Source organism: Corvus cornix, chromosome 18 (assembly GCF_000738735.6).
Source record: "Corvus cornix cornix isolate S_Up_H32 chromosome 18, ASM73873v5, whole genome shotgun sequence".
Taxonomy (NCBI): domain Eukaryota; kingdom Metazoa; phylum Chordata; class Aves; order Passeriformes; family Corvidae; genus Corvus; species Corvus cornix.
In genome coordinates, this window is record NC_046347.1 from 7,199,876 (window position 1) to 7,215,928 (window position 16,053).

The 16,053-nt window shown below is 40.6% G+C and overlaps 2 protein-coding genes across 8 annotated transcripts in view; one reads left to right on the plus strand and one right to left on the minus strand.

Annotated features, from left to right (window-relative positions):
* Positions 1-387: 387 nt before the first annotated feature.
* LOC104694356 (cytochrome c oxidase assembly protein COX11, mitochondrial) lies at positions 388-4,312 on the minus strand. Its single transcript, XM_039562157.1, is given in 5 exon segments — positions 388-1,976; positions 2,467-2,592; positions 3,711-3,866; positions 3,933-4,204; positions 4,207-4,312. Coding segments are annotated over 5 exon segments (828 nt in total). The 5' UTR covers positions 4,298-4,312; the 3' UTR covers positions 388-1,793.
* An 11-nt stretch (positions 4,313-4,323) lies between these two features.
* STXBP4 (syntaxin binding protein 4) overlaps positions 4,324-16,053 on the plus strand; it is an 80,857-nt gene continuing 69,127 nt past the window's right edge. For 2 of the 7 annotated variants that reach the window (XR_005603318.1, XM_019290756.3), the window contains exons 1-5: positions 9,810-10,040; positions 13,527-13,600; positions 13,785-13,880; positions 14,860-14,929; positions 15,740-15,814. Coding sequence is in view for 6 of the 7 variants with exons in the window: in XM_019290756.3 (XP_019146301.1) it covers positions 9,973-10,040; positions 13,527-13,600; positions 13,785-13,880; positions 14,860-14,929; positions 15,740-15,814 (383 nt within the window). In the remaining variant the exon portion in view is untranslated. Of the gene's footprint in view, positions 4,419-4,442; positions 4,565-5,249; positions 5,466-6,122; positions 6,242-9,807; positions 10,041-13,526; positions 13,601-13,784; positions 13,881-14,859; positions 14,930-15,739; positions 15,815-16,053 lie in introns of those variants that run through there. The other 5 variants (XM_039562154.1, XM_019290753.3, XM_019290754.3 and 2 more) reach the window with 5 other exon arrangements.

Consider the following 16,053-nt stretch of genomic DNA (forward strand, 5'->3'; position numbering starts at 1 on the left):
CCCTAGTCTGGAGTCAAATATTAGTCTTGATACTCCTTTTTTTTTCCTGAAGCATACTGGAATTATAAAGCTTGCTGCTATCTTCTGTTGGGGCCCTGCCCCTGGTCAGCCTTGTTCCCCACTGGTTGTTTTGTGTTCCCGTGTGGGCAAGGACCCTCGGGTCCTGTGACTGTGAGAGTTCCGCGGCAGATCCTCAGCCATGTGGCTGGAGAAATAAACATCTCTGAAACATCCATCAAGAATTGGTCCATACATATTCTTTTCTGCGGGCCTCGTTGTTTGATACACGTGTTGCAGTTTCCCCAGTGTAACAATCTTCATACAGATGTATTTCATCTGTGTGGGCTTCACTTGTTCTGCTGGATAAAATGCATTAGAGAGACGAAATGACAACAAGTTTTCAATCTTTAATATACAGTAAAGACCTGTATGTCATCCAGAATCTGTTCAACCAACATAAGTAACTGGTACAATAATGCATTGTAAAGGTAGCATCCATTTCTTTTCAAAAAAGCATTTTTTAAACTACTGTATGCGAATATAATTGAGACTGAAGTAACTGGAAGTTATTTCTGAAATACTCATTGCCTTTTCAGAGTCCAAGCTAACCAACACTAGCCTTACTTTATTAGATCTTCTCTGCTGGAAGGGGTACAAAGACCTGGCCCAGCAGAAGAGATACTGGCTGAGATTAATTTCTGTCTGAAAATGAGCAGGTTACTTGAACTTGCTCTGCAACTCGCTCCTGGTTTGCAAGGCAGTGATAAAGTGTTATTAGACCTACCCCACAGATAATGACCAAAAGTTACATAAATAGAGGCTTACGTGTTCTGATGGTAAACAGAGTCCACCTGAAGAGCTGCTGCACTGCTGGGCAGGCTTTGGCCAACTCAGCCTCTGAAAAGGCTGATTTTGGTTTTTGAGGAGACGCCTATGTTGTTCATTTAGCTGCAGTCCACAGCAGCTGTTTATGCACTGCCATCCCCTCAAAGCATGTCAGACACAAGCCCAGCTTGTGTCTTGTGGAGGTGCCCGGAGTACAGCCCTCTGCAGAGGCAAAGAGCACTCATTAGCAGCACAGATACTTCAAATGAGTGGGACACAACAAGGAAATAAGATGGTGTTTCCAAATGGAAACCATCCCACAGATCTGATGTGCTTACACTTAAATTACTGTTCTCATGATGACAGTTTAGAGCAGTCTGCTCTTACCAAATTAACTACTGATTCAGTAATAACATGAGAGGGTGCATCACCTTCTGAATCATAATATCCTCCTGTGCCAGGGAGGCTTACACAGAAATACAGTCTAACTTTGTTTAGTTATGGAATTACCTTAATTTATTATCTGGGTTTACCTTTATCCAAAGTAACTTAACATGCAAGTTATTTTCTGGAGCCAGCAATGGAATTTTAGATGCTTAATCAACTGATTTTTTTCCTCTGTATTTAAATGAAAATCTTAATTTACACATTGGTTTAAAAATTTGCCTTGCAGTATTCAGATAACATCTTACAAAGAGATGGCCTGAGAAAACCCTCTCTGTTTCAGGAACAGTGTGTTCCCTTCCACTGTCTGATGAAGAAATACTATCCCTAAAAAATAGGGATACATTAAGTTGGTTTCAAAAAAATGTATATATACATATGCTTTCATAACAGCATGTGCCCATGGTGGTTTAATAATATAATTTCATACTGCACAGTAGTCCTGAGTTTTTTCTTCCGAGGAAAAATGGCCTCAAAACTTGCACTCAGATGTAGCAGAAGTCACATTTCGTAGAGAAGGCCCATTACTGATACCCAGGAAGTGGCAACTTCTGTCCTTCCTTTGCTTCAAAGAAGGTGTAAGAGAGGGTGATCAAATCAACTTTAGCCATTTTAGGGTCCTCTGCAAACTCTGGGTCAATGTAGAAAAAGACAGGCATGTCCACTTCCTCCTGAGGATTTAGCCTCTGTTCTTCAAAACAAAAACACTGGGGGGGGGAGGGAATCCACAATTAGACAACAATAGTGATGATAAATTATATCTCTGCCAACATGAGAGAAATCTTCATGGTTAAAAATAAACTCTCAGTCCCTGGACACCCCTAAAATCCTGGGAAGGATCAATATGATGAGCGACAAGACAGCAATTCTGTTACAATGGTGATACAGGAAAAAAATAAATCAGCTTAATGAACTGCGTAAAGGTGTCAAGGGGCCAGGCCAGCTCACATTGTTCCTGCCCTCACAGTGGTACTAAATAACAGATTTTGGAGCCACTCTGATGGATGAGCAGCTTGGTGTAAGACTAAAGCTAAGAATGAATTGATGCACTTTATCATTTGAAAAAAATCAAGGTATTTTCTTAAAATGTTGGCATATGAAGAATGGTGTCCAGGATTAAAACAGAAGAGTTAATTTATAGGTAACTGTTTTCGTTTGTGTATAGGAAAATGCAATCTTTGGTTTGTTCACACTTACTTGTATTTTATTGAAATACTGTCCTGCTTCAAAGGGAACAACGTTGTAGGTGGAGATTCCAATTACTGGTTTGTCAGTAGGGTTTTTTGCTTTATAAAATGCCAGTGCAGTCTCTCCTGGTACCACCTGTGTAACATAATTGTACAGTGATTTTAATTTTTTTTTTAAATCCACTGCAGCCCTCCACCCCTTAAACCAAGTTCTTTAGACTTTATCTAGAATTCATTTTCTCTTTTGCTGTTTCGAATTGGTTATTTCACAAATATTTTTGATTACATGCAATTCACTCATTCAAAATTAAAAGCTTCAATACTGTTCTATGTATTTTTAATCTTACCCATTTTGCCTGAGTCTTCTATTATTCTCAGCAGTTCAGCAGCACACAGAGCTTTTTTAATAAGCAGATTTATATATGGTGTGCATTTAATTTCTGAGGTTATTCTTTCAGTACTGGACTCAGAATCTATTAAGAAGCATGACTCCTTATTTTGAGAACTAATTTGAAACAGAAAAGTTAAAATATTTGTGATTTTTTAAATTAACAATACCGTTTCTATAAGGATTGGGGCAAGAGGAGAAACACTACAGGTTTAGATATACTGTTATACTATATATTTTTAAGTGTATATATATATAATTTTGCAGTGTATATACCATGTACATGTGGTGTATATACCAGGAAATGTATATGTAAATATAGTTTCAGTAGCTTTTTTGATAGCTTCATGGGGTGGCAGAGGGGCAACTACAAACAATGTCCTGTAAAAAGGACATTGAGGTGCTGGAGCATGGCCAGCAAAGGGCAACAAAGCTCGTGAAAGGTCTAGAAAACATGTCTTGCAAAGAACAGCTGAGGGAGCTGGGGTTGTTCAGTCTCAAGAAAAGGAGGCACAAGGGGAACATGACTGCTCTCTAGAACTACTGACAGGAGCGTGTAGTGAGGTGGGGATGGGGCTTTTCTGCCATGCCTGCACTGAGAGGACCAGAGGAAATGGCCTTGAGATGAGATAGGGGAGACTCAGATTAGATATTAGAAAAATTTTTCACTGTTGGTGTGGTCAGGCATTGGAAGGAGCTGCCATGGGAGGTGGTGGAGTCACCATCCCTGGAGGTGTTCAAGAGGCGTCTGGACCTGGCGCTGGGTGATGTGGTTTAGGGGTTACAGTGCCGGGTGCCCTGAATGATCTTAAAGGCCTCTTCCAACCTTGAGCGCGGCTCTGCGCGGGGGGAAGGCGGTGACTCACGTAGATCTCGCTCTGCTGCGGTTTGAAGTTCCACTGCATGCTGGCGTGCGTGTCAGCGTTGAACGTGACCCTGATGACCCGGTCTCGCACGGGCTCCATGCGCTCGATCCGCTCCGCGCCGCGCCCCGCGCCCGCCGTCCCGCCGAGCCCCGTGGCCTGTCAGGGAAGCGCAGTGAGGGCCCCGCGCCCGCGGAACCGGCGCCGGCCGCGGGCCCCCCGTACCTGGCAGTAGAGGCGGTAGAGCGGCACGGCCGCGTACGACAACCCCACCATGCCCACGGCCGCCGCCGCGATGTAGCCCAGGGCTGAGCGGTTCCGGCGCCGCCACTCCTCCTCCTGCTGCCGGGTGAAAGGGTTGGAGCTGCGCACGCCGCGGGTCCCGCAGAGCCCGGGCCGGGGCAAGGCCCCGAGCCGCAGTCCCCGGCCGCACCCCGCCCAACTCCGGGCGCACAACGCCATGGCCGCAGCGCGGGGGCTCTCGGGACAGGTGGCCAAGGAACGGGGCGGGGAATGGGGCGGGACAGAGGTGGGAACAGGGCGGGAGTGGAGGCGGGAAGGTAGCGGGAGAGGGCGGGTCGAGCCGCCATCGTATCCCCGCCCGCCGCGGCCCCTCAGAGCGCGCTGAGCGCGGGGGTTCCGCCGGAGCCGCCTGTGGGTGCTCTCTCCTCGCTCGCCGGCGGGACGGCCCGGGCGCAGGTTGTGTACGAGGTAACTGGAACAGCCCCCCGGCCGGCGGGGTTCGCGCCCCCGGTACTGCACTGAGCGGGCTGTGCTGGACGGCAGCGGCACTGAAAGGCCGGCAAGAAGCGGGGTCACCGGAGGGGTGGTTGTCCCGCAGGGACACCGCACTGAACGTACGTGGTACGAGGGTACTGAGGGATGACCTTGGTCCCGCAGGTACCTGGTTATCCCTCAGGTTCTGTGCTGCCGGCCCCAGGACGGGCGCTGAGCGCGGGGCCGCTCCGAGTGGTCACTCCGGGGCCGTGCAGTTTTTGCCCTTTTGTGCACGCTTGACACCGGTTGTTTGTTTGTTCCTTTTCCCCACTGGTGCTTTGTTTCACGTTAATTCATTTGTAGGGATTTGTTGTCCAGGCACAGCTATTGACACGCTGCGAAGGGAGCGAGCGCTGCTTGTAAACAGCAGCAACCTCAGGATGGGCAAAGTCAGGCAAGTTCACGAACAATAGTTTTTCATATGGCTGGTGCCATGCACTGTAACAAACTTTGCTGTAGCAATACTTGAATTTACTGCTTTAGAGCTGTGCTTCTCTTCTCCTGTGGTTGTTCCAGTAACGTGAATCATACAAGGACTGGCAGCTCCTGCTACTGCTTCATTTTCCATGTTGAATAAGAAAATGGTAAAGGTTGCAGTGTAGCCATGCTGTGGTATTTCCACTGTGTTTAGATGCCTGGTTTTTTGATCCTTTAGCGAGCAAAACCTGAAAACGTTTGCTGCAGGAGCATTTGTGGTATTCCAAAGTGCATTTAACATCTTTTTCACACAAGATAATACGGACATGCAGGAATTAGTGTGGTTTTGTGGAGGCTGACCACCTGGGCATTCTGCTGTATCTTGGCCACGGTTTGTGGTGTGACACTGGTGCCAGGAGGACCTGTGCTATCTTTGCCTGTGTGTTGGGAGAGTTCCTTGTCCCTCTTGTCTTGGAAATCATTCCTGTTCTGGGTTGTGGCATGTAAGGGTTCAGCAGTGTACCTCACAAGGTCAGGAGGATTTGCTGCTACTGATACAAACAGGTATTTTTTCCATTAATGCTTTTGTTGCAGTTTTTGAATGATTGTAGTTCAGTACATCCAGGGTTGTATTTCTTGTCAACCTGTTGTATGTACTAATAAAAATACAACGTGAATTTCTGGGGGTTTTGCTACATTAGTGGTGTGTAAGCCCATTTTGTGTGTTTTGGCCTGTTCCACATACTTCATGTGAGAAGTTCAGAGACAGTAAATACCAGATAGTAAGTTAAAAAAACATGAGAAAACAAGACACACAGAACACCTTATCATGTTGCAAGTAACATTCCCTTTCCAAGTAACTTTCAGTGGAAAAAAAAAAAAGAGATTGTCTTTGCCTTCAGCAGTTACATTACTTCATCTTAGAATTGTAATCGGTTCTTTCCTTTTTTACAAGATTTTAATCACAAGGGATTCAGGTTTACCCTAATTTCTGCCTTATAAATTAAGAGGAAATTAGGATGTGAAATGTTTTGATACTACCTGCAGCAAAGTCCAAGTCGTTAACTGTTTTCACCAATGAATTGTATCCATTTTGTAATGGCAGTTGTCTTTTTCCGGTTTGATTTCAACTAGTCAGTAATAAGATTGTTTTCAGTGTCTGAAAATTAAAATGGCCATGTAAATTTCAGAAAGTTGTTTCTCCTTTTTTGTTTTCTGCAGTTTTGATCCTGGGTAGGAGCCTGTTCTTCATGTGTCAGAACTCTTCATTTTGAACTTTTATTTAAATAAGCTTCTAAGAAGATGTCCAGTACAGATCCCCTCACAAATACAGAGAAGGAGTAAGTACTCTTTTTTGCCTAGATGCAGAAATACAATTACTGGATTATAATGTGAAAATTCTTGCAGTTTCATTGGTAGGATCTTGCTTTGACGAAGTCTTAAAGAAAAATAACTTTCATATTAAAGCAGTCTGCAGTAACATTGTAGAAGAGCTGACACCAACACCAGTGAATTTACACATTAAGGGAGGAAATGTCCCTTAAGCTTTTCATTAAGTTAATCAGCACTTGGTTGGGACTAGTTTTGTAGAGATAAAACCCTGCATAGAGATTTCTTAATTTAATGCTTCTGAAGTATGAAAACATACTTGTATATAGTAGATCACTTCCTTGTACATCTGCGGTACCTGCAGTAGCACAAGATATGGTATGGAGGTTTTGTGTCACAGTGCGTTAATTTTTCAGAATACTCTGTCTCTATACCTTTAATATTTAATATGTAGTGCTTAGGAACCATCATATTTTTACCAATGTCATGGGATATAAAATAATAATTGTATTGATTCTATAAAACGTAATGTTATCCACTTAAGAGTTGGATCAGATTCTGAATGTCAAATCAAATGGATTCAGTCATGATTGAAAACTGTGACTCCAGACCGTTCCCAAACTGCCAAATAACCACGCCAATGTTGTCATCAAAACCAGAATTAAAACCTCTTGCTGGACTGATCATGTTTGTTGTACTTGTGCAATAGAATCCAGCAAAGAGTATTCAGAAAAATTGTAAAACAATTTAGCATAGATTTAAAATTATGCCACCTCATAAATAACTTGATTATTTTGAAAAACAAAACCACATAACATTAAAAAAAACTAACTTGCTTTTCTGGGACCTGAAGAAGGCAACACTCTGCTTGGCTGATGGAAATTCGGGGTACGGGATCACAAAGATACATCTTTAAGACAGCTGTGGCTTGCTAGAGTCATGTGAAAGATGAGTAGTTTACATGAGTAGTTCCTAGCTCACTGTATTCCAAAGGCAGTTTTTCACATAAGAGATGAACAGGAAAGGCACCTATAACTGCACTTCAGCTACACGCTGAGGGCAGACTGTAATTTTCTGTACTTTTATTTTTTATGGGAGATGGTCTCGATGCTTCCAAGAATGGACTTGGTTATATTTTAACTGAGGTTTACCTAAACTTTGAATCATACTTTCCTTTTCTGCACAGGGGTTAGCCTCAAACCATTCCTGCTTCTCCACTATTACAATGTTGCCCAAGCTTTTTTCAGGCTTAACAATTGCCATATAATGACATATGTTTTCTTTTAATCTTTATAACCTAATCAGCAAAATGTATTTTGAATAGTGAGTGGGTTTGGATGGATCATATTGAGTGCTCATCCATGATATTTGATACAGCATTCCTTTGCCTGTAGTCCTTAAAATCTGAATTTAGGGTTAGTGAACCTGAAAGGCTACAGTTGCATAATGGATTTGTATAGGATTTTTGTAAAAGGCCTTTGGTTTATTTATAACAAAAAAGATCCTGTGAATCAAACTTCCAAAGATTTTGCAGATCTTTTTGTCATCTGCTAAATTACCCTGTAATCCATCTCAGTTGCTAAAGCATTGCAAAACGTCCCATGGGAAAGGCAGGTTGTAATTACAAATGTTGCCAGAATGGAGTAGTTTTCCAGCTGTTTGGAAAGGAATCGTACTTAATAACAAATGGTAACTCTTGAAAATTTAGTTTTACTCATTTATACTAAATTTCATGGAGTTTTGAGTTACAATTTTCCTAGATCTTTCTGTAAGTAAAAAGTAACTTGTGTTCTTCTGAGCATGTTCTTGAAAGGCAAAGGAATTGCAAGAGAAGAAATGATGCTGTTGTTCATTAAAAGCAGCACAGCAACAGAATTTGAAGGTAAAGAGGGATAGAAGCCTCGGGGGTGAGTTCAGGAAGCTGAACAAAGCACAGTTTACTTTGAAGAAGGGATGGAGGAGCAAGTGATGTATTACTGGTAATAACTGTAATAAAATGGGAGCAATAAGTTTAATACTACTTTATATCTGCTTAAATTGTTCAGAAGTTTGTCGTGTCTGGTTTAATAAAAATAACTTTCTGCTTTTTAACAAGGAAAATGCAGAGCCTTGAGCCATGTGTTAATTGAGGGGTTTCTGTAGCAGAAAATGTGACATTGGTTGGTCTGAGTGATGTATTGTGACAAATGCTCCTGATATTGATACCACAAATTGAACTCCACTGTTGTTAAGATAAGAGGTAGTTTTGTTGGAGAAGAACTGTTGGTATTTTATCTTCTGTAACCTTGCCTAGAGCCAATCTAATTGATATGAGGCTTAAAATACCAATGGCTTTTGTGTAGTTCCAGTAGCACCAGCAGAGTGAACTGATTGAGAAAAGGCTACGAAGGGGCAAATTTTCATCTCTGTATGGATGTGATCACTGTTCCAGTGGGGCTTTTCACATTTTGGCAACTGGGAAGGCTGCTTTATGTTCCCATTTCCATCTCTGATCTGCTCCTTAATCTGTGGTGTCACTCTGCCCCTTCTGTGTGTGCAGGCTCTCAGGACTGACCTCTCTCTATTTGAACACTGTTCAGCACGTTGTCTCTCGGCAAAGGGATCCTTTCCCCAGAAGGATTATCTGCTAATGAAACCACAGTCACTGCAGCTTTAAAAAAAAAAAAAAGGTGCCTGAGATAAGCATTTGCATTCCTGGCATAGCAGAGCCCTCCTGCTGCATGGCTCCAGACCTGACAGATGCCGTCTGATCCCAGGGTTGCTCTTGGCTAGAGAGGATTCACCTGTCTACTTAAAGCCCTTAGTGAATGCAGGGTAGTTGAGTTTAATTTCAAGCTGCAGTCTTACCATCTTTTAGAGAGAGGGGGAGTAGTAGGGGTGCTTCTTCTGAGGCAAGCCTGGAAGAAAATGGTCATTAACCAAAATGGTGTCAGGTGCTCAGAATTTCTGAAAATGTGCATCTCTCTGCAAGACCAAGCCTCCTGTCAGCAAGGTCTGCCCTCTGGGAACAGGGGTGATACATTTGACTCTGTCTTATTCTCAGTGTAATGACATAAATTTGGCAGTTTCATTCCCTTTCACAGAAAAGCACATCAGCTTCCATTTCTAGGGAAAATATATAACCCAAGTTCTCTGTTGACTTTTGGCTGCTGTATTTCGAAAGTCTACAAACCAAGTTAGATCATGGCACAGGCCAATACCATGATTGAGAATGAAAAGTAATAGCATAATGGCATTCATTTCATTAATACTTTCAGTCTGCTTTGTTGGCTTTCCCTTTTGTGTGGCTGTGCATAATCCAGTCTGCTAGGAAGATTGCTTTAGAAAGGTCATGAATTACTGCTTTTGACCTTGTTTGCAGGGAGCATGTAAATAAATTTTTGGAAGAGCAGGAGGAAATCAGTTTCTTTTAATCATCTCACTTGCCTTTGGCTGCTGGGATCTAGACTGCTTAATCACAGTGTAGTAAATTTTCTCCTTTGCATTTATCAGTCTTAAAAGTTGCTCTAAATGGCCATTTCAAAGAGAGAAAAAGTAAGCATTACCTCCCTAGGTGAATTAGTGCATGTGACGCAGAGGCTTTCAGAGAAGATTAAGTAGGCAGAGACGCTCAGCTGGAGCTGTGTTTGGGTTTTTTAGCTGGTAGCAGAAATCATCCTGCTCATAACCTTTATCCGGCTGAACTGGAAACCTCCAGTGTGTTTTGGTTGCATTGTCCTTGTTTTTCCTGGCGTGCTGAAGGATGTCCTTGCTTTCTCCAGGGGCTGAAGATGAACCAGAGCGTTTTGATGGTCTCTCTCTCTTATACTGGTATGCTGAACCATTCAGTTCCGAGGGTATTGCTCTAGTCTGTAACTGGGCAAAGTACATGACAGATAATTTAAAAGCTGTGGGCATTTTCAGCTTCTTTTCATGAACAGCCAGAGTTTATCATTTAGATTTTTCTGTGTCAGTAATAATGTGTTTTGTGAGCAAAGTGTATTATTCTTCCATTGATAAAAACAGGTAAGTGTTTTATTTCTGCACATGAATGACTAATAATTTCTCAGGAATAGAGATCAGAAGAATATCTGGAGCTGTATGTTCTGATAAGTACTAGAAGAAATAAAACCCAAAGTTGTTGAACTTCCTTGTGTATGCTGCTAAAAAGTAATAGAAGCAGGTTCATTTTAATTGCCCTTACTAGAGCATCTACACAAAATGTTGCACATTTAGCCTGTTAGCATTCCAGGACTTCAGCTGGAGTATTGAGTTTAGTATTTTTTAGTGTAAGACGGTTATAGTGTACGTTTTGGTGAGTTTTGCTTGTTTATTTCATCTCTTGCCGCACATCTTCTCTGTGTGCTAAAACCTTGCTTACAAATACTTTCGCCTGACCTCAAAAAATGAGTTGCAACATCATGTCATCAATAACATGGTTATTTAATTTTGCATCTTTTTCTACAAGGAGTTGAATTATTTTTTGTTACTACTGCCAGCTGGTTTAGGAGCCTATTTCCTTATTTATACTGTTCAGCATGGTTCTAATGCTCTGGAGAAGTATTCTAACATTTCAGGAATATTAAATAATGATGACATAAAATAGATGTTGGATGGATGGGTGCTGAATCCAAGTCATTTTACAGTGAAATTGTTAAAGCTTTGTTTATTTTATAACTATGGCAAGTAGCTTGACTTGAAGATCTAAGTTATATGGGGGAAAAAGACCCCCAACACTGAAAGTCAGCTAGATGCGATATGCTAAACAAATTTGGAGCATTTGAAAATCTTTGTCTTTGCTTTTATGGGATAAAGTAATTTTAACTGCATGTACTGGAGGGATTTAGTCTTTAGAGCATAAAGAGACCTGAGTACCTTGTAGAAGTTGTCTGTCCAAAGTGTCAGTTCTTTTTAATTGTAGGTGGCAGCATCACAATTCCAGTGTTTCAGAGATACCTTATTCCTCTCCATTGTGCATTATTAGTTGTATATTCTCTGTGTCCTCTTTGTCAGAATCCATTTTATATTCGTTAGGATCTCTCTTTTGAAAGTAGTGCCTGTTACTTTTGAAAATGTAGATCCTTTCCTATTAACTGGCCTGTACTTAGATTTGATCATATTTCGTGATTGTTTTATATGGTAGTATATAAAGAGGTTCTGCAGTTTCTGGTGAGCTCCAAACTTCAGACTTAAAGTCTGAGATTTGATCTTTTCAGACTTCACCAAAGTAAACCTCTGTGTTGGTTTGTATGAGGTTGGAGTAACTTTTGTTCTTGCTTTTTAATTTTAACAGAAAAACTGCCATGTGAAAAATGCTGAGAGGGGATGGCAGAGCAAGACCAATAGCAGTAGTAGCAAAAGGCAAGAAAGGAAAAATTAGAATAATTGCCTATTTTAAAGATCAGTGTACCTTGTTTAAGATTTCAAAGATAAATACAAGTCAGGACAAAACATGAGTAGCATGCTGTCCTTCCACCTCAAGACAAATTCATGGGATAATTGCAGTGACAGTACTGGGTAGTAATGCAAAATACTCTGTTCTTGTCGTGGAGTAGGAGGTTGTCCAGAGGGTAGTCATAAGCAAATATCAGACTTGGGGATTTGTTCTTCCTTTCAGGCTGTGGTTAAGTAAAAGCAGTTTGGTTCACTTTTAGCCTTACAAAGGATGCCTTATGCTCTGACATATCATGGTAAGGTCATGTGCAGTCCTGTCAAATACAGATCCAATACACCGGGTCTTGTTATTTCTTTTTAGCCTATGAAACAAATACTTCAAGAAATACTAAAAATTATACAGTGCTTGAAGCGTGGGTTTACTTTTTGCTTCTAAAGGTTATTAGAATTATCAGAATTACTAGGTCTGTTCTTGTAGCCAGCCTTTCCTAAAGCAAAGGCTAATTTTGCAATTATTTGGAAATAGGAGGTTTTGGGGAATCGTTGCTTTTCAAAGCTAGTGCTTATCCCATGATACAAAAAAACCTCATCCAGTTTTCTTCTACAAAACCAAAAGAACTGCAGATGTTCTTTAGAATCTGGATCTCTTGGCTGGTGCTAGAATTTTAAGAACATATGGACCTTCTGGATTTCTCTCTTCCTCTGGCACAGCACCTTTTAATGATGTACTCTGGCTTTTTGCAGATGTACCCAGTTCCAGGTATGGAGTTCAGGCTGTGTGCTGGATTAGGTTGTGTAGAAGGATTTGGGTCACTGTGTCCTCCACTTTGATCTTCTTTCCCACCCTGCTAATGAATTCTCGTTGTTCCATTTCACTAGCACCCTCTAGAAAATACAACTCTGTCTAATGTAGAACAATATGTAGGTCAAAGCAGAAAAACCTCGGTGGTGCTTCTGCTCTTTTCTAGAAGAGATCTGCTGAGTCGTCTCCAAAAATGATGCAGTGAAAGGACAAAAGAGCTATGATACAACTTACATTTTTTTAAACCCATAATTCATCTAAATGAAAATAAAACCTGGTAAAGGATAATCTGGATATATTGTCATTCTTAACACTCTACGTTGTCAGAGCAGTGTGCTGGTCATGAGTCTGATGGAACTGTAAATTTCAAAACTCTAATTTTACTTTGTATTCTTTTTTAATTCTATAGCATGATCAACTGTCCTGAAAATATTCCTCTGCCTTTAGACAATTCCAAGTGCCATCCTGGTGTTTTCCCTTGGGGTGGTGTCCTGGGATGACTGTATGATACTGTATTCCCTGTTGTCTGCCCTATGCCAGGAAGGTACACAGAGGATCAGGCAAAAGATTTTGGAAAGAAGTCTTTTTTACAACAAAGAAAGAAATCAATGTTGAGTGAAGAAATTAAGAGACTTGGGAAAATATTATGTTCATAAATAGCCACAAAATTATATTTTAGATATCTTAGGAAATAATTTATGCACTGGCTTAGCCGTACTTTTGTTCAAATATTCATGACCTGATGAAGACTGATTCTTTGGTACGTTTTTATTGCCTAAATGTTAAGGTGGACCAGCTTGCAGAATTTTGTTTATATGTAATCACAATCCTTTTATTATTCAAAATGGGATTCACAGTTTAGCCTGAAATGCTTTGGAGGAAAAGGAAGTGAACACTGTATATTTATTATACCTTTCCATCTGGTATGGTATTGTGATGAGTAGATTGATTTTTGGCTGGGGAGATGGTGGCTCAGAGATATCAAACAATTTGAAGTTGTCAGTGGAGAAAACGGGTTTGGGTTTGTATTGAGTTGAAAACACAGTCACTGAAATTTCTTTTCTACTAACATAGCTCTACCTACATTTCTGTAATTTAATGACTTTTATTTTGTTCCTTAGGACCATTATGGGCCCTCATGGAATTAATCGAGCTGTTCATCGCATCTCTTTCTCTGATTGCCAGAATGGATTAGGTAACTAAGACTGCACATTCTGTTATTCAAAGTAAATCAAACCTAAAAACACCTGGTGAGCTTTGCCAGCTCACACTGGCATCAGGAAAGTTTATTTGTCTTTTATGAATTTGGCTGCAAATACATTTAGCACAGTAGGTGGAATAACCAATTTTTCACTTTTGTCTTTTTGTTTGTTGTGCAGGAGTTAAAATTATTGGAGGTTATCGGGCACAAACAGCAGAAGATTATGGGATTTTCATAAAGAGAATTCTACCTGGAGGGGTTGCTGCTGTAGATAGTAAGAAATTTTAACTTTTTTTCCTACAAACACACTGCATATAAAAAGCTGTCAAAAGAAGTCTTTATTTCACTTTGTGGGTAAGGATATTTAAAATAGTATGGTTTAGTCAGGATCCGTGAAGTTTTGGCTTACTTTAAGGTAGAGAAATGAAACATGGACCTCTTGTGGAAGAAGATTTTAATGTGCTCAGGTCTTGAAAATGTGTTCAAATCTAAATATGGCTGGTGAAGGCAATTGGCAGTCTTTCAGTGCTGCTGAGTAAGTGTTGAGATGCTGAATCACTTTTAATTTATAAGGTGTAAGAGTGAGGTTTCCTGTATGGAACCAGTATTTCTAATTAGTTCTGGTAATTTTTATTACTGTTTTTTTTAATGGTGGTGTGCTGGTGGTTGAGATCAGTGTGCAAAGAAGAAATTACACTCAGAGTTTGCAGTAATTAAGCTACAGATTTCCATCCTAGATTTCTGATGGGATTCCATCTCGTCTTGTGCAATATGATTGTTTAAAGTAATCTGAGTCAACTTCAGGTTCCTAAACTTGACATTTTCAGGAGGTTAAAAAATAGAATTGGTTCTAACAAATCTTTTAGCTGACTTTATTAATGTCTAAAACATTAATATATCTACACATGGTAACTTATATTAATGTTAAGAGCAAAATTCAAATAAAAATTTATTCCACAACTGGGAAATACAAATTCTTGTCTCCCAAATTTATGCTGTGTGTAAATAATACAAATAGCTACATAACACTTATTTTCAATGCCTACTCTGTTGTTAATAAGACTGATTTTTAGTTTCTAGTCTTACCACAATTACCTGTCTTATTTAGGATCAGGTGCCAAGAGTCATAAAGTTTTTTAATGCATTAAGTCACATAAAATTGAAAGGAGAAGCCCTGGTTTAATACCTGGTTTAATACAATATGTTCACCATTTTCTTGTTGATTCATCAATCACTCTTGGTTTCATTTAAAGGCCGTTTGCTCACTGGGGACCTAATTTTAGATGTCAATGGAGAAAATTTGATTGGAGTAACAAATGAAAGGTATGTTTGTACTGATTCCTGAACGTTTATTAGAGCTTGGAATGTTATATATTGATTATTTTGGACGTTATCAATGACTGATTGAAAGAGCACAACTACCCTGAGATCCTTGGAGTTCAACTGGCAGGTATTTTATCCTATAGATCTAATTCAGCAAAAACTGTTGTGGAAAAGTTAAGGATTTTATATGCTTCTGTAACACCAGAATCAGCTGGTTTCTTAGTGACACAGATTACAGAATGTGTGTGAAAATAGCAGAAGCGGTTAAAATATAACTATCTGCTGGTTCAGTACTGGTGAATGTAAATGATGGTAGCAATCATGTGATGGCACAATGAAGGGGAAAGAAAAATCTGTAGATGGTTTCTGTAGCTGGATCTCTGAGAGATCAGTGCAGCTTTTAGTGCTGGAGATGGAGATGGAAAATTCAAAGAAAAATTGCCCTATGTATTGTTGCGGGAAATCCTGAGCCAGGCACACCTGAGCAGTAGCTTTTGGTGCGTTTGTGTTGCTGTTGATCCTGAAGGAGGCCCAGGAAGGCAGCAGGATGGACCAAGGGGGGATGGGGACAGAAGGGAAGGGAAAGAGAGGTTAGTCCCAGTTTGTTGCTGTCAGCAGATGCACCACAGTCTGTCTTTTGCTCTGTTCCCCAGTGCTCACTTTGAGTTTTGCTGCTGAGCTCTTTTCTCTGTATGTGGCTGTGAAAATTAACTGCCTTAGCAATTTGTCCATTTTCCTGCTCTTCTAGCACTCCCCACTTCTTGCCAGCATCCCGGTATATTTATTTGGCCTTTTTCTCCCCTCTTCTAGGGCTGTTGACATCTTGAGAACAGCCTCAGCCTCTAATCACATGTCTCTGCTCGTTGCTAGAGATGAAGAAGCAAAGTAAGAGGAAAAATTGTTTTAACCTCAAAACTAATAAAAATCCAGTTCTGTTTCTCTGGGTGGGTGGGTGGGCTTGCATGTATTTTTATTTCAGATTAGTTTTAATTGCAGAATTGCACCACATGTCACATTTTTCTGATGGTATTTGATACCAGTTCATTCTGAGATCACTTGCATCACTTCAAGTAGCAAGCTCAGGCCAACTTCAGTTTAAAGAGAAGGATTGTAATGTTATGTTT